The sequence below is a fragment of the Symphalangus syndactylus genome, chromosome 12, assembly GCF_028878055.3.
Source record: "Symphalangus syndactylus isolate Jambi chromosome 12, NHGRI_mSymSyn1-v2.1_pri, whole genome shotgun sequence".
Classification (NCBI taxonomy): domain Eukaryota; kingdom Metazoa; phylum Chordata; class Mammalia; order Primates; family Hylobatidae; genus Symphalangus; species Symphalangus syndactylus.
In genome coordinates this window covers 61928987-61951334 of record NC_072441.2, presented here as the reverse complement: position 1 = coordinate 61951334, position 22348 = coordinate 61928987, and the positions used below count along the sequence as shown (strand labels likewise).

Below are 22348 nucleotides of genomic sequence, written 5' to 3'. Positions count from 1 at the left end.
GAGGCTATTTCTTCTTGAATGGTAGTACCCCCCTCCAAAAAAAAATACAAGAAAATAAAGTCTGTCTTCTATTCATGATCAAGATATGCCAGGGCCAAGGCAACTTAATGACTATAAGATTTGGCAAGCCCAGAAACTAGGTGATTGCTTTTGAAATAGGAGTGTTGTGGTCTGTCGGTAATATGGTGCATGTCTTTTTCAGGACCTCTTGGAATAGCTCTTCAAAGGAGCTGGACCCAGCATGGATGGTGGAACCACAGTACCTCTTACACTCCCTGTGGCTCCAACTTCGGGAAATAAATTTCCCATTGCGAGGGACCCAGCTCTGTTTCTGCTGCTTCCATCAAAGCCAAAAGGACCTACACTAAAGAAATGCAGGGTGGGGGTGGGGAACCCTGAGCACCTTTTGACAATTGGCTCCGAGAAAAAGGGGGACATTTTAAATTCTTTAACTTCTTATTTCTCGTCCTGTCTCTTTGCAAAGTATGGGCTTTTGTTTTTGTTTTTTAAGGGAAACGAAATGGAATTCGAAGGGACCTTTTCACTAACCCCACTTCTGTGTGTTCTGCATGGCGCCTGCCCCAGGGCATCTGCCAACTCCAGCATCAGCTCTCACAGTGTACTTGGTACCATCCCTGGGCTCTGCTGGCGAGACGAAACAGCTGTAGAGATGAAAACAGGCTGCAGAGGCTGGCACAGCCTGGCCGGCTTTTCTCCATCTGGGGACAGTCCTACTCCCAAGAACACTGCATACCAGCTCCTCACACAGATCCCACTTCCTCTTTTTTTTTTTCCAGAGACCACAGACCACAGTGATTTTTCTTTTTCCTTGTTTGATTAGGCAATACCCTTGTTAATTGCCTTTTGGCAACTAACTTAACCATGTGCTTCCCACACAGTACATCAGGAAAACTTACAGGGCAATATTTTTAACTTGGGGCAGGAAGAAGGGAGCAGCAGAGAATTGACTAGATTTAGCACCTATTAAAAGAGAAACTCTTGCTTCTTCTGAGATCTTTCAAGCTGTGCTTTGTGCGTGTGCCAGTGGACTTACTCAAGGACAGGGTACAAACTTAGCTGGAAGTCTGCCCAGGCTGAATGATCTCTTCCCTAGAGTTGATTGTCGGGTACACAGTGTGGCCCTCCGAAGACGGAACCTCACAGTCTTCCATGTTCCCTTCTTAACTGTCGTGTGGCTCGTTGCTAAAGCATGACAATGGCTGCCTATCTTAGGTTGCTGTTGTACATGGAACCAGGACTAGAGAGTTTTTCAGATTTATAGACTTAAAAAATTAGAATTTTATTACCAGGCTCTCCTCACCGCTTTTTTCTGGCTTTGCCAAGTAATTTGTTGACATGAAAATTTTGGAGGAACCAATTGAAAACACACTTCCAGTCTAGATGATGCTTTGTGTGATACATTAAGTTCTTATTTTGGATTAAAAGAAGTTTTCCATTTGATACTTCTCTAAATTAAATAAATTATAGAATGTAGTTGGGTGGATTTTGGGGTGGCCATATAGTAATGGAAAGCTGCAATAATTAGTTTTAATACAACTTGAATATTTGCTATATAGAAATATAGTATGGAAAGTTTTTGGTCTTAATGTAGCTACTGTGCAGGTCACAGTTTCTCCCAATGATTATGACTGGGACATTCTTTGGTAGATACCATTTGCTACTAGTTTATTTTGTGGCTAGGAAGTCAGTTTTGTGTGTGTGTGTTTTTTTTTTAAGTGCCAAATTAACTTTTGTCAGAATGTGAGCAGATGGCTAAGTTCTTTCCTCCCCAGAATGGATTAACAGCTGCGTGGAAAGTGGGGGAGAGAGTGGATGGAGACTTTTAGAGACGTTAAAACTGCAGTAGAATTAAATGAGTCAGGGAGCTTCAGTTAGAAAATAAAGTTAAGGCAGTTTTTGTGAAGATACTATGGTTAGGGCTGGAGTGCGCTAGTCTTTTTGCTTATTCATTTTGCATGGTTTTAAAATTAAAAATAATTCCAAAGATACACCAGCTCACAAATGAAAACGTCAGCCTCTGTCCCACCCTCCCTCCTGCCCAAAGTGAATTTGGTACCCAGAAAAGAACTGCTTACACCACTCACCTTTCTCCCAGCATGTACTCACTGTGGGTAGATGCATCAATACTTGGTAATCCTCTTACTCGTTTTAAGATGTAGACAACTTAATATTCTCTAACCGTATACGATAAGGCTCTTTGCTTTTAGTGATATCTGGGATTTCTGTGGAACTTGGCAAATTTTCGGAGCACCTTCACTCACATAATGTCATTTGAACCTCACAGTGTTCTTGGGATGGAGTCAGTTGTTCAGGGTCCCCGTGTGTGTGATAAGCAGTGCTGGCTGGCTGTCTTCAGAACTCTTGGAAATCTTTACACATGCAAGTGCTGACCACTTTGAGCAGGGCTGCCTTCTTGTAGATGACTCACTGTTCTTTATGACAGGGATCAGTGGCATTTGTTTCCAAGCAGTATTTAGCACCTTTTTGCCACCTTGGTGAACAGAAAATTGTATTTTCCTGTCTTTCATGGCTGAAAACAAAAGTAATGGGAATTTTAAATATGTTTGCAGAAACTGCCCCTCCCCTCATTGAGGGTCACTGCTCAAGAGTGCAGGAGTGGACTCTCCGCTGATGGGTCTCCCTCCCCATCCTGGTTTCCACCCCGGGCTGGCTAGCTCCGTTGATTTGAAGACTGACAGCCAGCCTGGCTCATTCTCATTATTGGCTAGTTAGCTTTCTTTATCAACCTGCTCACTCACAAATGTATGCCCTCAGCCAGAGAGTAAGACAGCCCAAATCCGTTACAGCTTCTAAAAAAATAGATTTCTAATTTGTCCTACTTATGTTAGGACCATTATCTTTGAAGGTAAAACATAGTGTATCATTGTGTAAACTCCCAGGCTTGATGTAGCAGAAGAGATCATTTCTGGAGGCTTCAGCAGTGGAATTTAGCATTATAAGAGAGATTGGACATACCAGTCCAAAGTGGTCCGAGTTCTTAAATCCAGGTAGGGAACTCACTCTTCTTTCTTCTCTGGACCTAATTGGGCATTGGGCTTTAGTGAGACCACAGACCAGGCCGGTCTCTCCTGTAGGCTCTTAATTCAATGGCAACTCTATTTCGAAGAATAAAAGCCTTTGGAGAGTTGTGGCAGTTCTGAGGGCGGGCTCAGGAGAGTCCATGGATCAGCCGTAATTGGAACTTAGAATCTACATCTGCCTCTGCATGGACTTCCCACCTCCTCTCTCTTGCTCTGAGGCTTGCCTCTGGGCCTCTCCATGCCCAAGCTGGTCTTTCATCCTTGACAGGCTGGTAATGTGCTGGCCGCCTCCAGCTCCTGCATCGAGTCTGTAAACCAGAGCTAGTTCTCATGGCCTTCGTCACGATACCAGGATACGGAGAGGAGCCCAGGGCCATCCACACCCACCCCAGGGTAACAGGGCTGGCCTGGCATTAGTCATTATTTAGTTTCCAGGCCAACCATCCAGGTAGAAATTCCCTCTTTCCTTTAAGCAGTGCTCTCAAGAGCTCCGTGCCTCTCCACAATGACCTAGAGTGCATCCTGCTCATTGTCAGTGTAGCCGCTCGCCCCTATATTCATCCAGGATACTTGGAACTGCTAAAATGGGAAGGGATTTGGCTTTCAACTTTGCTACCATCTTTCCTGAAGCAGGAAAATGAACATGGACTTAAATGTCCTTCGAAAAAAACCAAAGTTTTAAGATTTGCTGTGTGATGAAGTGACAGGGAGGGCCAGAGTCAGCAGGTGGCAGACTTTCTGTTCCATCTGCCACGGGTTTGTCCAGCTCAGGCAGCTCTAGGAGCACCATCCTGCCCTAGCAGAGCCCAGGCCTTGCCCTCATGAAGCATCATTGAAATAGCAGGAGCATGTTGATTTATTGGTTAGGTTGCATTATAACAACAGGAGTCAGAACATTAATTCAAAACAACTTGCAGTATGCATTTCTTCACACCAGTACATTCTTAAGTGTACTTGTTTATAAGGAATAACAAACTAATCTGTACCTTTATATATATGTGTGTGTACATATATACATATATAAACTGTATAGTGTACATGGTAATGATTTATTGCTATGCCCCAGATCTTTAATGTAGTTCTCATCCTCCGCATGCCCTCAGCCACAAGCAGGTGACTGACTGTTCCCTGATGATTTGGCCCACCTCCTGTGTTTGGACCTCTAGGGAGGAGGGTTTTGGTCATACTCTCCTTATCCTCGTGCACAGAAATGCTCAGGGTCCCCATGTGCCTGTTGTTCAACCCTCTCTCTTGTTCCCTTTCTGAGCATGTGGTCCTTCCCCAAGCTGTGGGACAGCTGCCTTCCTACGAAAGTGTAAAGCAGTATCAAGATCATTACTGCATGTGCCCTAAAAACCGAAGTTTTCTATTCCCTTGGGACAGAAAATTGCATGTGAGGTGGGATAATCGAGTTTCAGTGACCCACGTCAGTTACACATTAAAGCCAGACCCCATAATAAAATTCCACAAAATGGAAATAAAACTCAAATTTCTTTAGCATTGTGTAAATAAATCTGAATGTGTTTAACTTTGTACTGGTAATTTTCTGTATATTTGGAATATTTGGGTTAAAAATAAAACAGACTGGACTTTGTTACCTGACCTACTGAAACGACTAAGCTACAATTTGTTGATATACTTTTTCCAGTTTTCTAGCTTCAGAATCAGACTCCAGCAACCAGAGAACAAGCCATTTAAAGAGCCAGGACTGTACATTTATAGCATGAAATGTATTCGGTCATCTATGAGAAAAATGACTCACAAAAATGTGAGCCATAAATTACCTAATTTTCTTGTTATTCATTTTCTTGCTCTTAGTGCTCATACAGATCTTCCTCCCGTGGGTGTGTGTACAACCAGCTTTCTTGTTCTTCCTCCTAGAAAGTCTGGGCACCCACCCCACATACCTTCACAGGTTTCAGTTGCTACAGTCTTCCTTCTGGACACAGCAACAGATAATTACTCCTTGAATTCTGTGTTCTTTTGAGCAGGTTTGACCCCTGGCGGCACTGAGAAGTTCAGCTTTGTAACTTCCCATCTGCTCCTCTTACATTTCTCTTGCTGTTCTTACGGGCCCTTTCTTGTCCATTTCATTTAAGGACCTTTGGAGAGTTGCAGCCTTCCTCTCTTGAAAAGCATTTAAGAGAGGTTCCTGCCCACCCGTCTGGAACCGTTAACCATCCTACCCTGCTAGCCTGGGGCAATATTCCATGTAATACTCCAGCATCTTGGTCTGAAGATGACAGGGCAAAGCCCTTGTTCCTGAGGCCACCATCTGATGGGAGAGTTCCTACCCCAGGACATTATCTAAGGTCATTGTTTTATTTGAAGGAATTCTATCTAACATGGTATTCCAAGATTTCCTGCGCCAGAGTCACTAGGTTGGTTTTTTTAGGTGCAGATTTCTGGATAGCACCCCAGACCTATTGAATTAGACTTTCTGATGGACAAACCTTAGGAACCTGCATCTTAAAGTTGGTTCTTTACACCTTTGCTCCAACAAAGGGCTAAGACTCAGCCTGGGCCAATTTCCTCACCAAAAGATGGGTTACTTGTTATGTAAAAGGGGGTGTATTTGGGGTCTCCTGGCTAGGAGACTGTCCACACTTACGGGCCTTGGCTGGGTCATGCAGGAAAAATAGTTCAGAAAGACCTTCAAACTAGTTCTGATATGGCAAAAACCCAGTCTTCTGCCAACTAAACCAACCCCATAGGCCATCCAAGGCCCCAGTAAACAGATTGTCCTGGACCTCAGCCCCTATACCAGTTACAAAGAGGCTGAGCTTCTGTCACCCCAAGATAACAGGCTCCTAGGATCTTACCAATTACCCCAAAATTGAAGGCAAAAATGAGTAAGAAGTCAGTCCATTCATTCAACTGCACCCATTTTTTTCCATGAAAAAAATACAGGGGTGAGTAGGGGGCTATGGTAAGCCTGTACTTTCCACTCAACTTTGCTGTGACTCTAAAACTGCTCTAAAATTAAAGCATTTTAAAATGCAGAGGGATGCTGGCTTCTGGAGATAAGAAGGTAGGAGTATGATAGGAAGGTGGCAGTGTCCGTGGCATGTACAACACGTATAGAAAGATGATTTGCTAAATCTGGAAACCATGTAGGACCTGTAGTATGTGACTAGCACCTGCTGTGAGCTGGCCGCTTTCCTATAGATTGTATCATTTTATCCTCAACACAATCATGGCATCATCCCTTGTTTCATAGACTGGGACTTGAGACTCCGAGTCGGCCATTTGCCCAGAGTCCCAGCTGGTGAGTGAGTGGTACAGCCAGAAGTCACACGCAGGTCTCTGAGCTCGCCTCCCTCCACCACTGCTGCCTCTCCCTCTATTTGTACTTCATCTCATAGGCAAGGCAGCCATTGACAGCTCTCAAAGGGGGAAGTGCTGGCCTGACCTAAAAATAGTTTACATTTATCAAGCACTTAGTCAGCTACACTCTGCTAAGCACTTTACAGAGATTACCTCTTTAATCCTCACAACGACCCTATGGTTATAATTATCTCCATTTTACAGATGAGGAAACAGACTGAAGAGAGACTGTGAGGTGTTGTGAGTCACACAGCTAGTTGGTGACAGAGCCCCAAGTGGCGCCCGGGCAGCCAGTGCAAGTGCAGTCTCCACCTACCACTGCACTGTGCCCGCTGCCCCCGGGGAGCGGGGGAGGATGGGACAGGCCCTGTAAAGGTCAAGTTGATAAGACTTTACAACTCATTGAATGTGGGACCAGAGGGAGAAAGAGCAGTTCAGGCATTGCTGTGAGTCAGCTAATCCTGGGCCCCTTCTTTGGGAACTGAATGCCCTGCGGGATGAACTGGAGGTCAGGAGCAGAGATGTCACTCAACCCTCCTGACAGAAATCAGAGGTCCCTTTTGGATGGTCTGTGTTCAAGCTCTCCCTCCCTGGTGCTGTGGGGGGGTGTCATCTCTCTCCCGAGATAACAGGGCACCTCAGTCCTCCTCCAGGGGCTATTCTGGGCTGCTCTCTGAACCTCCTCTCTCCCCCAGCCCCTACTTCAGCCTTTCTGCTGGGCGTAGCTGAGTGGAGAAGTCCAGCCCAGTTACGTAACCCTGTGGCTGGGACCCGGGAGGCCAGCCTGGGAGCAGGTGCTCAGCCCCTCCCTCATCACCAGCAGTGAAAATCTAGAGCTGGAGCTCAGCCTCTGGGAAGGCCCAGCATGGAGGCAGCCACAGCTCCGGAGGTGGCCGCAGGATCCAAGCTGAAGGTGAAAGAAGCCAGCCCAGCGGATGCTGAACCACCCCAGGCTTCACCTGGACAGGGGGCTGACAGCCCCAGTCCCCAGCTCCTGCCCCCTATAGAAGGTGACCCATGGCAGGTGGGGAGGATGGGGAGGCCGGGTGGTGGGAGTTGGGGAAGACATCCCCACCTTCCTGATGGCACCTCAGGTGTTCTGCAGAGCTAAAGACTTTATAGGATTGGTGCTTAGGCTGGAGATCATTCGTGGGAGCCCCCATCCCCTGTCCTTGATGGAGTCTGACTTGCTGCTCAAATGTCCTGGCTATGTTTTCGTGTTTTAGCTGAGAAGTCAGTGATGGTGTTGGTGGCACTTTACAGTGACTAAAAATGATCTGTTTATATTTTTACCTTTTAAAAAATTGTCGTAGGGACTGAGAGGACCTGATATGCCAATGGCCAGTCAGGAAGGCACTGAGGGCTGAGAGGCAGTGACTGTCTGCGGAAGGAACAGGGAAATCAAATGCTATGGCAATGGGGAGGCTAAGAGTCGGGCAGCACAGTGACACTTGACCTCCTGCTGGGCAGTGCCACAGGGTCAGGACCTCCTCCAACCCCCCACAGCTCCCATAGGAGATCCTGACCCCTCAGAGTCTGAGCTCCACGGAAGTGGAGCTCTCCTGGGAGAAGCATTCGATTTCCCCTTCACGATGGTCTCTGTGTGCCTCTCAGCAAAGAGGCGTTCCCAAGTGAGGAGGTGGTGGGCACGAATTCCAACCCTGAGCTTCCTGCCGCCCATCCCGGAATGCCCCGGCTGAGGCCTCTGTAGCTAACCACTTCGTGGCGCTCACCTGAAAGTCTTAAGTGAAGAGGATGAAAAGACCACAAAAAAGAAACACGTGGACTCCTAGGGCAGGAAGAGGCAGGGGAAAAAATGTACTAGACTTGGAGGCAAAGCTCTAGGCTCAATTCCCAGTGCTGCCTCTAACAGCCCTGTGACCTTGGACAAGTCACTGGACTGCTCAGTTTCCATTTTCGCTCTGTAAAATGGTGATTAATAACATCTACCTCTCAGGGTAGTTGAAAGGATTGCTGAGATGATCCGGAGTGCCTTGGAAGAGGCCAAACTAAGATGTAAGTAAATGATCAAATATTTCCAAGTGAGAGGTGAAGGCTGCGTTCTACCTCCATAGGGTTGTGTAGCAGATGCTCTCTGCCTCTTATCCTCATGGGAGAGGCCAGGTTTCCAGAAACTATTTGAATGTCAAGGGCAGAGAGCTGGCCAAGTTTGTCCTGTTGAAGATGAAGGGAGCAGAAGTTAGTGTAAATATATTAAGCTGGGGTGATTGAGGCAGAAAACCAGTTTCTTCCCTTAAAAGGCCCAGAGAATAAGTGACAGGCAGCAGGAGAATGAGAGCCAGGACTGCTGACGTCTCGGCTCTCTCTACTGGTCTTCCCAAAACCACAAGGGAGGGCGCTCATCTCCCCCATGCTTCTCCCCTCTGGCTGCAGCCAGCTCCTGACAGCCGCTAGTCACCGGCCCACAAATGCAGCCCAAAGCCTCTTGTGTGCAGTAGCTCTGTACACTGCAGGCCTTAGGGCCACTAGCACCTAGTGGCTCAACCCAGCAGTATCCCAGAAGTCACTGGCAATAAGAACACCTTTGAATACTTTGCAAAATATATGTGCATCTGTTAACTACTTGGAAAAAAGAAGTCGTGAGTTTAAATCTTTGTTCTGTGGCCCTAGGCAAGTGAGTCCACTCCTATTTTCTCATCTGTAAATTGAGGAGTTGAACTAAATCAGGGTCTTAACCTTTTGGTGGATATGGACCCTTAGGAAAATCTAATGACAGCTGTGGACTCTTGCCCCAGGAAAAATACACAAAAAAGTTCAGAGAGCCTGCAGAGCCCCAAACCCCCACCAAAGATCCTTCAGGGTGCCATGGGCCTGGACTAGATGACCCCTAAGCCCCCTGAGAGCTCCAAAGCCTTTCTTCCTCCTAACTCCTCTTCCTTACAGAGAGCTCTGGGACTGAGCATCACAGTAAGCATGTGAAAACATGGGAACTAGAGCAGGCATCAGAAATAGAAATTAATTTGCAAGATCAAAACCAACTGCAAATGGCCAACAATGAGCTTTTAGTTTGGCAAGCCTGCTACGTGGCTAAATAAGCAGGAGTAGGTGGCCGGCATTGGTAAACAGTTCTATGTCTGTCCTCAGCACTACACTGAGCACTGTGTCCTGGAGACAAAGCTTGGCAGGGCCCAGAGAAGAGCTTCCAAAACGGAGAGGCTGGGGAACATGCTGCATCCCTCCCATGGAGAAGATGGGACCCTGAGATGGAGGAGGAAGAGCCCATCTGCTGACTTCAGCGTCATCGCTCCAACTGACTCTGTGTTCTCTTTCAACCTGAACTGTTCTGTGTCTTCCAGGCGTGGGAAGCTGAATCTCATGCCTAGAAGTGACCTTTCTTCCCTCCTTCCTTTCGTCCTTCCTTTCCTCCTCCTTCCTTCCACAAATATTTAGGTTGTGCCTATGATGTGCCAGGCACTCTTCTAGGTGCCAGAATTACAGAAATGAACAAAACAGGTAAAAATAACTGCCCTCATGGAAGTTAGATTCTAGTGGAGAGAGCTAGACAATAAATAAACAAGTAAAATATCTAATATGTCAGATGGTGAGAAATGCTGTGCCAAAACTAATGCAGGGATGGGGATAGCACGTGCTGCGGGTAGGAAGCATGCAGGCTTCCTGCTTCAAATGGAATATTCAGTGAAGGTCTCACTAATAAGGTGACATTTGAGCAGCAACTTAAAGGATGTGAGAAAGCAATGCATGCAGATATTTGGGGGAATATTTTCCACGCAGAGAGAACAACTGCAAAGACCCTGAGGCAGGAATGTGCTTTATGGGTTGGGGCCATTGTGGCTATAGCACAGGGAGGGAGACAGTGGCAGTATTTCGGTCCGAGGGGTAGCATGGCCGCTGTGAAGACATTGGTTTGTCTACGAGACAGACAGCTAGCCAGTGCAGGGACTAGGGGTAAGGACTGACAGGACCAAGTGTAGATCTTAAGGATTTTTCCAGCTGGCCATGTTAAGAATAGACTGTAGGTGGGCCTTAGACACTAGCAAGATCAACAACTGGGAATGAGAATGAGGGAGAAGGTAAGGAGGTTTTAGAAGAGAAAGGTGTGCAATAGTCACCCAGGAGAATGGGAGACCGAGTGAACTCGGGAAGTCTAGTAGAATTGCCAGAGTCCACTTGGAGGTGGTGGTCACTATTAATGGCCCTCAAGTTAAACTCCACATAATTTTGTATTTTCCCCCAGTCCTGTGACTCTGTGCAGATACAGGCACTGAGTGAGTGGGAAGTTTATTTAACAAGGGTTAGGTATTGCCAGGAGAGTGCAATGAAGTCAAAGAGGACTCAGAGATTTGAGTGAGTGCAAGAGAGAGAGTATAATAATGACCGTGCAATCTAAGTTGGGTGGTGAAGAAAGTGCTAACATGAAAGGGGTGCTAGGTAGTGAGAGGGTGGTAGGACAATGGATCACAGATCTCAGTGGTGCCAAAGAATTGCTGGTGTTGGAGCATTAGAGGAAGTGAGCTAAAGGGATAAAGATTATATTAATTAGGTATACTAGTGAATGAAACAAATAGGTCTCAGGAATGACAGACATCTATTTCTCACTAGTGCAAGAACTAAAAACTGTATTCTGCAGATACTTCTCCTCCATGTGGTAATTCAGGGACCCAGGCCTCCTTCATCTTGGGGCTTTTCCATTCCTTAGGGCCCGTGATCATCTGTGTAGAGCTAGCAGAAGAGGAAAATAGAAATCTAACTTCTTCAAAGCCTGGGACCAGAAGTGATTTTCACCATTGCCACTTACATCTCATTGGCAAAAACTAGTCTCGTGGCCATCCAGCAAAAGGTGGCCAGGCAGCCACTTCTCAGAGATAGCTACACTATGGAAGGGGTAACATACATTTTGTTGGCCAGTTAGCCATCTCTGTTATAGAGGTGGTGATGAGACAGTGGGATGCTTGTAATTCTGATCATAGAAGGATTGTAGCTCTTGGTCTAGAGAATGGCCACAGGGACCAGTGGCTGAATTAGGAGAGGACAAAGTTATTGGAGGAGTGATGGGCCAGATGCGAGAGACCCTACAGGGACTGGAAACATGGGTGTTGGGACCAGCAGGAGTTATGCCTGGAGCAGTGTTGGAGAGACAGTGAGCCAGGGCTAAAACCATCAAGCACTAGGGGGACGACTGTAACACAGGGATGGGGTGGGGTGGAGTCTTTTCCTCAGAGAAGTGTTGCCTGTTCCTATGTCCTTTTATTTTTTCTGACCTTAGTTTCATGGCCTTCAAGAAAGTGACACTCTTGCCCCACTCCTTTCCCACTGCACTCCTCCAGACAGGTTTCTGAGTAGACCAAGGCCACATTCTAGGCATTTGGTAATGTTTCTCTAAGAAATCCTGGTACTTCTTGGATTTCTGGAAACCTCTGGATAGTTTCAAAGCCATAGCTAGCCTCCTGCATTCACCCTCTTTTGGTAACCCTTCACCCACATAGGCATGTGTGTATGCAGGCTCTCTCTCTCACACACACACTCTCATACACACACATACACCATCCACACACACAGACACACGTAAACACACCCATACACACATTCATGCATGTACACAAACACACACATACACATACACTCACACACACATACAATATACACTCATACAAACACACACACACACCCTCTCCACTTCTTCAGTGCTTCCATCTTGGTTCTTGGCTCTCCAGGTCATAGTTAGTAACATCCGTCTGAACTATACAGCCCCTAGGGAGCTGCTGGAGAAAGACTGATACCATAAAAGGGAATTATGAGAGGATAGGAACAATTATAGAATAGTAAAACAGGCATAAACTTTAGCAGGATAAAAGTAGGGTAGGTATTAGGAGGAATTTTCTAATCAGAAGTCAAGATCTTTGGACTTGAAGTAGGTTTTTTTTTTTTTTCTTTTTGAGACGAAGTTTTGCTCTTATTGCCCAAGCTGGAGCACAGTGGTGCGATCTCGGCTCACTGCAACCTCTGCCTCCCAGGTTCAAGCGATTTTCCTGCCTCAGCCTCCCAAGTAGCTGGGATTACAGGTGCCCACCACGACACCCGGCTAATTTTTGTATGTTTAGTAGAGATGGGGTTTCACCATGTTGACCAGGCTGGCCTTGAACTTCTGACCTCAGGTGATCCACCCTCCTCAGCCTCCCAAAGTGCTGGGATTACAGGCGTGAGCCACCGCACCCGGCCTGAAGTAGTTTTCTCTAAGAATTTTTGAGAAAGAATTAGACAGCATTCTGTCTGAGAGAAACATTGTACTGAGAGCAGCCTAACTCAGAACCAAAGGCCCTCAAAGGACTTTTCAAGATGCCTTTTCTCTAAGACCCTATGAAGGGAGAAAACCAAACTGTGACTCTCACAGACCTGCTCTTAGAAAACCTGGGCTCTTAAAGGCCCTCGGCTTTGGTTCACATCCCTCCTGTCATCTGAGGAGGGGAAAGACCTTGGGCATCAGGGGAAGCCATGCCTCCCCAAGGTCAGTACAATTTACACCTCGCTTGACTGCGGATGTGTGAAAAGAGATGCCTCAAATGAGCCCCAGCATTCACATTCTTAGCAAAGAGTCAGATTGCGCCTGGGTTGGGTTGGAAGGTGATTGGAGAGCATGCTGTTGACCTGCTGACCGGGCATCTGAAGCTGTCACACTCTCTCCTGCCACCTCTGCACGTAGTCAGCTGAGTTAGCCTCACGTCCATCCTCTGCCCTCCCACAGGGAGCCGGGAGCCTGCTGGGAGCAGAGGCCTCACCTACTCATCCTCAGAGTCCATTCTAGAGACTTAAGTTTCGTCATCTTGTCAGGAAACCCACTGATAAGCAGAGAACCAGCAATGGAGCCGTCCAGGGAGGGAGAGACCGCCACCCTCGCAGGCAGCCTCCTTCCTTGCTCTCTCTGCCCAGCCAGGATCTCCTCTAGATCTCAAGGGCCAGTCTGCTCCTCTTCCCCTAACTCCCCCACCTTAGCTTATGTTCCACATAAACCCATTCCTTTCATTTTTCTCTTTAGTTCGGGTGTAAGAATGCTAACATTGTCCAAGGTGTTTTTCTAAGAAACAAAAGAAACACTAGGTGGAAACACATACATCAGCTCACAGCTACCCATAACAGCCCATTCCCTACCTGAGGTCTCAGCAGGGCGGGGCTCAGCGGGCACTTCTGCCAGGTGTGAAGGCCTGGGTTCCTCTTCCCGCCTCAACCCTTTGCAGTTCTTGGGTATGTCTAGCCCCCACCTTCCCTGTGGGCCTCCTCCCTCCAGGGGCAGGCCACTGTCCAAGCCCTGACTATGGTGCTCAGTGCTGGGTGGACACTGGTGGGCAAGACACAGCTAGTGCTCTGAGAATGGGTCCCTCAGACACACAGTCTTAGATGGGGAGGCAGGAGTCTCTGGTGCCAGGCACATCGTCACCGCTAGCCAGGAGGTCTCCAGAATACCGGCTTCTTTCTCGGAGCCCTCTTGCTCCCAGCATCCTTGTTCTGGTGCTTACAGGCCCTTCCTAATGCCGACATTCTGTAGGCAGGCGGCACAGGGACAGCAGAGCCAGCTTCTGTCTAGCCCTCTCCCCAGCAAACGTAGGAAGGGTTATTTCCTCCCCCAACAGTGGGGAACCAAGCCCGACAAGACGAGGTTTTGACCCTCCTTTCCAAGTACGGCCCTCTTTTTCAAAACACTCTTAAGTCATATCCGCCCATTTTCAACTCCTTGGTTGCTTGCCAAGATGGCCACAGGAGAGGAGGCCATCACACAAACGCTTCTTCTGTTCTTCATGCCCCTCCCCTCCCAAGCCACCAGAGCCCAGCCGAGGGCAGCCACAGCAGGGTCACTCAGCCGCCTGGGGCTGCTGCCTCTGTGCTGAGGCAGTCAAGCCCTGAGCAGGGCAGGGAGGACGGGCACTCAGGCCCGTCAAGTCCCCTCATCACATATTCCTGAGGTGCAGTCTAAGACAGGCACAGCCTAGGTGAAAACATAAGCCACACAGCACAAAAGGAAACTGCAGAAATCAAATGGACCCTGTGCACTGTACATTGCTATTGATCTTCGTTTGCGAAGGTCTCACGACCTTGAGGTTATCATGGGGAGACTCTGGGAGTGAAGTTCTCTGGACAACGCTTGCCGATTGAGCTGGAGGAAGGACACAGAAGAAGCTCTGTTTCAGTTGCGTCACTTACATGTTTGTGTTATGTAATGTACGTATTTAAACAGTTCATCTATAAGTAAACATACATATGTCATAGTGAATGCTCAGGGAAGTATTTTCACAGAAGTGTGTGTTATCAAAGAGTCTGGAATCCACTATCGAGCAGTCATGCTGTTTGCCACAGGAATGTACCGGGGTGAAGTTCTTCCAACTGCCAAGAATGTACTGTGGCAGGAATCCTGGGTTGTCGGGAACTGAAGCACTATCACATTCTACTGAAGATAATATCAGCCAGGCGACTGCCTGTGCCTGAGAAAGGAGGAGACAGCAGCCAGGAAAAGGCCAGAAAATGGTGTCCGTCTCAGCCAGGCCCCCGAGGGAACGCAGGTGGAATATTTGTGCCTCGGCAGCTGAGACAGTGTGAGGCATCCCAAGAGGAGAGAAAAGACACCTGGTCATTCTCCAAACCTACACTCAGCACTTTTCCAAGCATCTCCTGTCTTCAACCTGGAAGCCCATACACATCATCTAATCTCTACTTCTCACTGGGACAGACCTGTGAGATCAAAGGGAAATGAGTGGCAGACCTAATCTGTCCCAGAATCTGTACAAAATGATCCCCGGCAAACTGGAAGAAGACCGTGCAGGCGCCCCGGAGCAGAGTGGCCATGCAGAGGAAGGGACCCAGACACATGCTCTATCTGCAGTGACATCAGTGTTGTCTCCGTGGGCGGCTGGAGAGGCCAGGGTGTTGACTCTGCCTGCAGAATGGAGAGCATTCTCCTGAGACCCACACCTAACTGGGAAGTCAGGATTGACATGGAAAGTGGCCTTGATAAAAGGAGTGGTATTAAGGACAAATGTAGAAAAGGGTGGAAAGACAAACCGCACAGACTAGGCTGGTCTGTACAGAAACAGAAAAATAAAAATGCCTCCAACAGGATGGAATGCCTCCAGACGATGGAAAGTCAGTACTTGAGAGTTACAAATTAAGAGAACTGTCAGACTCGCGCTCCAGTGTTCCTTCTGCTGAGATTTTAATGTTTCCCAGGGCGTTCCTTAAGCCAACCCCTCATCCCCAAATCCCAGCAGGATGATGGGAGCACTCTTCCCCTCCCCTCTAAGAAGGGCTTAATTTGGTGACCGATTCCTGGGCTACTCACCCACAGCAGGCAGCTGGATGCAGGATCTAGTTTCTCTGAGTATCCATCTCCTATTCTCTCTCTTTCCATCACTCAGAGCACCCCAAGATCTGGCTACCTCGGGCCCTGAGGCAGACCTACATCCGGAAGGTTGGGGACACAGTGAACCTACTGATCCCATTCCAGGTGATCATGCCAGCCCCATGCTGGGTCCATGTGTGGGGCCAGTGCAGGTTTTGGATTTGGAAACAGATACCAAGAGTCCTGCTAGCAGAGGGGCAATCTTCCCAGCCTTGGATAGAAGGGGTCACACCACCAGAAGTCTGAGGCCAAATGACCTCTGCACTCCTGAAGGTGGGTTTGGATAGGACTGGGTGTGCACTCATGAGATGGTGTGAGGCTAATCCATGCCCTTCAGTCTGCAGAAGCCTCGGAGTTTGCAGTTAGAAGGGTTCTTGGGAGTTTGAGTGGCTATTCAATTGGTCCCAGCTGCCCCGGGTGTTCATGACCTAAGCTGTCAGAGGTTGGGAGACTCAAAGCCATCCCTCTTTCCCAAGATCCTTAGGCTGTTGCTGAAAGGAGGAGGCCCCCGGGAGGGTCCACCAACTTCTAACTCAAGGAATGTGCAGCTCCAAGTCAAGCCTCCCTGTGGACCTGAGATGGACAGGACCCCTACAGCAGCAGGGAGAGTCGGGAAGCCTCTTGGGGCTGCTCAAAGCATTACCTTCATTCCTCAGGGCAAGCCCAAACCTCAAGCCATCTGGACACATGATGGCTGTGCCTTGGACACCAGGCGTGTGAGTGTGCGGAATGGGGAGCGAGACTCCATCCTCTTCATCCGAGAAGCCCAACGTGCTGACTCAGGTCGCTACCAACTCCGTGTGCAGCTGGGTGGGCTGGAGGCCACCGCCACCATTGACATCCTGGTGATTGGTACGGTGGGGGAAGTGGGAAATGGGGGGGTCCTCAGGAACTCCCTCTCCAGGCTGAAGAGGAGCCAGCTCAGAGAGCTGGGGAAGCTGGGGCAAGGCTCCCACGTCGTGTCTGGGACACAGGGTGGGCGCAGGAGGGGTAGCTGAGCAGAAAAAGGGGCCAGGGCACTCCTGAAGTGACTTCAGTGCATGTGGGATGTTCCACGCCCACTGCCATGGCTTTGCCCTTTCAGAGAGGCCAGGCCCTCCTCAGAGTATTAAGCTGGTGGACGTTTGGGGCTTCAACGCTACACTGGAATGGACACCTCCCCAAGATACGGGGAATACAGCACTTCTGGGATACACGGTGCAGAAGGCTGACACAAAATCCGGGGTGAGGCCAGCTGAGAAGGAAGGAGGGTGGAAGAGGGCATGCTGGGACAGGCCTCTGGTAGCTCCACATGGGGTGGCTGATTTCTGGCATCATGTTCGGCCCCGCAGCTGTGGTTCACGGTGCTAGAGCACTATCACCGCACCAGCTGCATCGTCTCTGACCTCATCATCGGCAACTCCTATGCCTTCCGCGTCTTTGCTGAAAACCAGTGCGGACTCAGTGAAACAGCCCCCATCACCACGGACCTCGCCCACATCCAGAAAGCAGGTAAGGGAGGCACAGGGACCATGAGCTGGGAAGACTTAAGGATAGGCCGGGCACAGTGGCTCATGCCTCTAATTCCAGCACTTTGAGAGGCCAAGGCAGGCGGATCACCTGAGGTCAGGAGTTCGAGACCAGCCTGGCCAACATGGTGAAACCTCATCTCTACTAAAAATACAAAAATTAGACAGGCACGGTGGCGCACGCCTGTACTCCCAGCTACTCAGGAGGCTAAGGCAGGAGAATTGCTTGAACTTGGGAGTTGGAGGTTGCAGTGAGCTGAGATCGTGCCACTGCACTCCAGCCTGCGCAAAAGAATGAGACTCCATCTCAAAAAAAAAAAAAAAAAAAAAATACTAAGGATAAAGAGTCGATGAGGGCTGGGATCTCAGAAGCTACATCCCAACCCCTCTTGGTGCCCTTAGCTACTGTTTACAAGACCAAGGGGTTTGCCCAACGAGACTTCTCTGAAGCCCCAAAGTTTACCCAGCCTCTGGCCGACTGCACTACAGTTACCGGCTATAATACCCAGCTCTTCTGCTGTGTCCGCGCCTCTCCCCGGGTGAGTGGGGGCTCTGTGGGGCACTGTGCTGAGCTGCTTCTTGTTCCTGCCTGTCCTAACCTAAGCTGAGTTGCAGAGCACTGTAACATAACATCTGTTACCATCACCGCCATCTGCCTCTTCTACAGCACGGTATTTAGGAACAGTCGGGGTGCTTGGAGTCCAAGACGGACTGATGAGAATGACATTTCCTTTTGAATGTTTGTTTCTCATATATGAAGGTGTTGCTTACTGACCTGCTGGCAATTAGGCATGCGCTTCAAGTTGTTTCTCTGGTAGGAGTGACAGAGTCCCGGTGGTTTCTCCTTCCCATGCATACCTCATCCCATCAGGGCCATGCAGATGCAAGCTGCCTAGAGTTCAGCCTTTGGCCACAACCCTGAGCAAGGCTCTCTGTCTATTTGCAATCTAGTCATCATGCTCCACACACAGCATAAACACCATTAACAACCTGTACCAAGAATCTTTTGGGTTTTGAGTCTGGGCCAGACTACATGGAGATAACATCTCAGAAGGGGCATATCAAGAGCCCACTCTAGAAGCTACTCTCTAACCAGAGGGGACAGAGGCAACTCACAAGTCAGCAGTGGGAACAGAATACAAATGGTTCACAAGAGGTGAGCCTGATGCTCAGTGCTTCTGATCCATAAAGGGGCTGCCTGAGAGCACAGAACAAAAGTTAGCAGTTTTCTTCCAGTCAGAAGTACTGGTGAAAAAAGTGAAGTTTCAGGTGCTATTTTCAACCAAGAGAAGGAGCTTGGGGGACTGCTGATGGTACTGGAAGGGGAACCCCTTCCCACAACATAAGGAACAGGGAGCCTTCCAGGAAGCCATTATCTCTATGTAGACAGAGTCCCAGAAACTGAGCACAGAAAGACTATTGGTTCTTACCCTCGCCCCTCCTTGCTGCCTCCCTCATCTTTGTCTTCCAGCCCAAGATCATCTGGCTGAAGAACAAGATGGATATCCAAGGCAACCCTAAGTACAGAGCCCTGACTCACCTGGGAATCTGCTCCTTAGAGATCCGCAAGCCGGGTCCCTTTGATGGAGGCATCTATACCTGCAAGGCGGTGAACCCCCTAGGGGAGGCGTCTGTGGACTGTCGGGTGGATGTGAAAGGTAAGGGCAAGAGGAGAACTAGTGCCTTAGGGTGCCAGTCACCTCCTCTCTCCACTGGTGGAAGAGTCAGGGAACAGAGACGCAAGCCTAGGTGGAGAAGGGGTTCCTCCGCTGGACTCTTTCATCACTGTCATCATCAGGATGTATTGGAGGAGACATTTTAATTATCTACTATCTCATTTCTCTCCATCACAATTCAATAATATAGGAAGAATTGTTATTTCCATTTTGCAAAAGAGAAGACGAAAGTACAGGGAGGGAACTGGTTTGCCCAAGATTCCCAGTGTCAGTTAATTGATCACCTGGCACTGGTGGAAATAGCCCAGGTCTCCCGGTCCTCGCTCAGCTCATTTTTCTTTATGCTGTGCAATCTTCCGACTCAGCCTAGGAAAGCTGCAGCTGTTTGTCGGGCTTTATTTCACCTCCCCTCCGGTTTGTTTATAGGTAATATTGCATATCCTCTCTACTTCCTTAAAGTATTTAATCACTTATCTATACCTGTGACCTGTTCAGATCTCTATCATTATGTTTAACATACTGTTTTATAATTATCTATTTATAGATATGTTTCCCTATTAAATTATAAGCATTTTGAGGGTAGGGATATTGTCTTATGTGCCTTTGTCCCCCCAGTGTCTAGCCCAGTTTCTGACACACAGTAGGCACTCTAAATGTTTGTTGCATGGATCGAGAATGAATGAGCCCTTACATGTCCTGTTCTTCTCTGTGTATAGACTACCTAATTAGCACCACTGACTCCCCAAAAACCTGAAATAGAATATTCCTACTGCTCTGAAAGAAGGTTTCTCAGAGATTTCTGAGATGTTAACCCTGAGAAATGTCCGAATTATTGCAGTTCCTAATTGAGGACACCTAAGAAGGCGTGGTACTCTGACAAAGGTAAGTAAAGAGAGGCAAGCTGTCTCACTGGATTAGTTCCATTTATGGCTAGTGTTGTTGAGTCAGGGACAGAGGTGCATTTCCTGAGCCTTTTGGTCACGTATCCACTGGCGGCCGCTTTTGTTGTAACCATTTTTTTTTTTTTTTTTTGAGATGATGTCTTGCTCTGTTGGCCAGGCTGGAGTGCAGTGGTGCCATCTCGGCTCACTGCAACCTCTGCCTCCTGGGTTCAAGCAATTCTTGTGCCTCAGCCTCTCGAGTAGCTGGGATTACGGGTGGCCGCCACCATGCCTGGCTAATTTTTCTACTTTTAGTAGTGATGGAGTTTCACCATGTTGGCCAGGCTGGTCTCGAACTCCTGACCTCAAGTGATCCACCCACCTTGGCCTCCCAAAGTGCTGGGATTACAGGTGAGAGCTGACATGCCCAGCTGTTGTAACCATTTTTATTTTTATTTTTATTTTTATTTATCTATTTATTTAGAGACAGAGTCTCACTTTGTCGTCCAGGCCAGAGTGCAGTGGTGCTATCTCGGCTCACTGCAAGCTCTGCCTCCCGGGTTCATGCCATTCTCCTGCCTCAGCCTCCAGAGTAGCTGGGACTACAGGTGCCTGCCACCATGCCTGGCTATTTTTTTTTTTTTTTTTTTTTTTTTTTTTTTTTTTTTTTTTTTAGTAGAGACGGGGTTTCACCGTGTTAACCAGGATGGTCTTGAGCTCCTGACCTCATGATCCACCCACCTTGGCTTCCCAAAGTGCTGGGATTACAGGCGTGAGCCACCGCACCCAGCCTGTTGTAACCATTTTTAAAAGCGAATACTGTCATCCCTCTGGAGAGAAATTATACTGGATGCAGTCTGCTTTTGTCATATCCTTTCTACGTCTGCACTCCTCAAGTCGATGGTAGGAATTAAACCTAATGAATGGTCCTCTGAAGAAGAGTGACAGCATCCACCTAATCATAAGGAGGTTCTGTGGGAGGGAGCTGGGCAGGTATTGTAGGAAAAGATGTCAAGGGAACAATTCAGAGTGCAGGAACCCACAAGAGTCACAGCACCTTATGCCTGTGGGGTGCGTAAGGGCAGGGGAGGCTGCTCCTGCTGCCTGAGTAAACACCTCAGGATCATAAGCATGGCAAAAAAAGATGGATTAATATATTTGTTTTTTACTTTGAAGCTTATGGATTCCTGCCCTTCCAAGAGAAGAAAATCCTCCTTCTCATTTATGTCAATTATAATTTAACCTTTAGGTGTGTGGTCCCAAGCAGCACATTATTGGCAAAAGGCAACTCAGCTCATCATTTAGAACTTGACAACTCTTTTAGATTTTCTGTCATTCACAGTAGCTATGTTGTGTACAAAGTGATGCATAAGGTGAAAAAGAAGTTTGAGACAGAACTAAAGAGAACAAGTTCCCAGTGTCCTCTCTGACTTGTAGCTGCTGGCTGATGGAAATTGGAAAAGAATTTGATCCCATAAGACATTTATTTAAGGCTCTCACTGGTATGTAGCAAATGAAAGCCTAAAGGGATGCGTTACAAGTACAGACTTCTCAGGAAAGCGCTCTCTGACAGTCGGCTTGCAGAGACAGCTCTCCCTCCCTCGCCTCCCTCTCTGTGTTAATGATACTTGTGTTCGTGTTAGTTGCTCCTTTCCCTCTCTCACAGCCAGTGCCCAGCAATGAAGTGAATTCATGGCACAAGAGCCAGGTACCATGACAACAGTGCCCTCAGCAGCCTGGTGTCCTCTGGCCATTTGCTGTCATGGCTACAAAGTGCTCCCTCTTTTCAGTGCCTCCAGGAAGCCCGCCAGTGGTGAGACTGTGTCCTCAAGGAGCTTCGGCACCATGTCTGGTTTGGATTCATCTAAATAAATATGTGTTTCCCCAGTGCCTAAGTGTCCCTGTATTTGAGACTTTCTATGAAACATTTGGAAAGTTGCCATCCTTTAGCCAGGCTGTAAGGAACCACAGGGCCTTAAGACTCCCCTTTATCTTCCCACATCCACATTCTCTTCCACAGAGGTTTCTAACACTGTCCTTTTCCCTAGACATCTACGACACAACTGAATTCAACCCTCCTCAGTACTAAGTGCTGGAAAGAGATGCCGAAGATGACTTGCTCTCTGCCTCTATGGGCTTTCCAATTTAAGTTGGGATAACAGGGCGCACATCCACCACAAAGAGGCAAACAGCAGAACACAAATATGCACATAGCTAATTATAGACAGAGCCCCAAGAACTGAGGGCTGGAATGATATGCAAGAAATTGGAGGGCTGGGCAATGTGGCTCATGCCTGTAATCCCAGAATTTTGAGAAGCCGAGGCGGATGGATGACTTGAGGTCAGGAGTTCGAGACAAGCCCGGCCAACATGGTGAAACCCCATCTCTATAAAAATACAAAAATTAGGCTGGGTATGGCGTCTCATGCCCGTAATCCCAGCACTTTGTGAGGCCAAGGCAGGCGGATCACTTGAGGTTAAGAGTTCAAAACCAGCCTGGCCAACACGGTAAAACCCTGTCTTTACTAAA

At 48.1% G+C, this 22348-nt stretch overlaps 2 protein-coding genes across 5 annotated transcripts in view; both read left to right on the top strand.

Moving 5' to 3' along the window:
• The window catches only part of SORT1 (sortilin 1), an 89157-nt gene extending 84493 nt beyond the window's left edge, over positions 1 to 4664 (top strand). For all 3 annotated transcript variants that reach the window (XM_063624483.1, XM_063624482.1, XM_063624484.1), the window contains exon 20: positions 203 to 4664. In XM_063624483.1, coding sequence (XP_063480553.1) covers positions 203 to 217 — 15 coding nt within the window. In that variant the 3' untranslated portion in view covers positions 218 to 4664. The remainder of the gene's footprint in view (positions 1 to 202) is intronic.
• A 2503-nt stretch (positions 4665 to 7167) lies between these two features.
• On the top strand, positions 7168 to 21708 carry MYBPHL (myosin binding protein H like). 2 transcript variants are annotated; one of them, XM_063624481.1, is made up of 9 exons: positions 7168 to 7399; positions 15770 to 15858; positions 16410 to 16536; positions 16838 to 16977; positions 17085 to 17244; positions 17664 to 17800; positions 18733 to 18919; positions 19776 to 19819; positions 21485 to 21708. In XM_063624481.1, exons 1-8 carry the CDS (start codon positions 7255 to 7257, stop codon positions 19784 to 19786), a joined length of 996 nt encoding a protein of 331 aa, XP_063480551.1. In that variant the 5' UTR covers positions 7168 to 7254; the 3' UTR covers positions 19787 to 19819; positions 21485 to 21708. The 2 variants fall into 2 exon arrangements, with proteins under 2 accessions (XP_063480551.1, XP_063480550.1); XM_063624480.1 differs by having other exon boundaries at positions 16410 to 16605.
• The last annotated feature ends 640 nt before the right edge of the window (positions 21709 to 22348 follow it).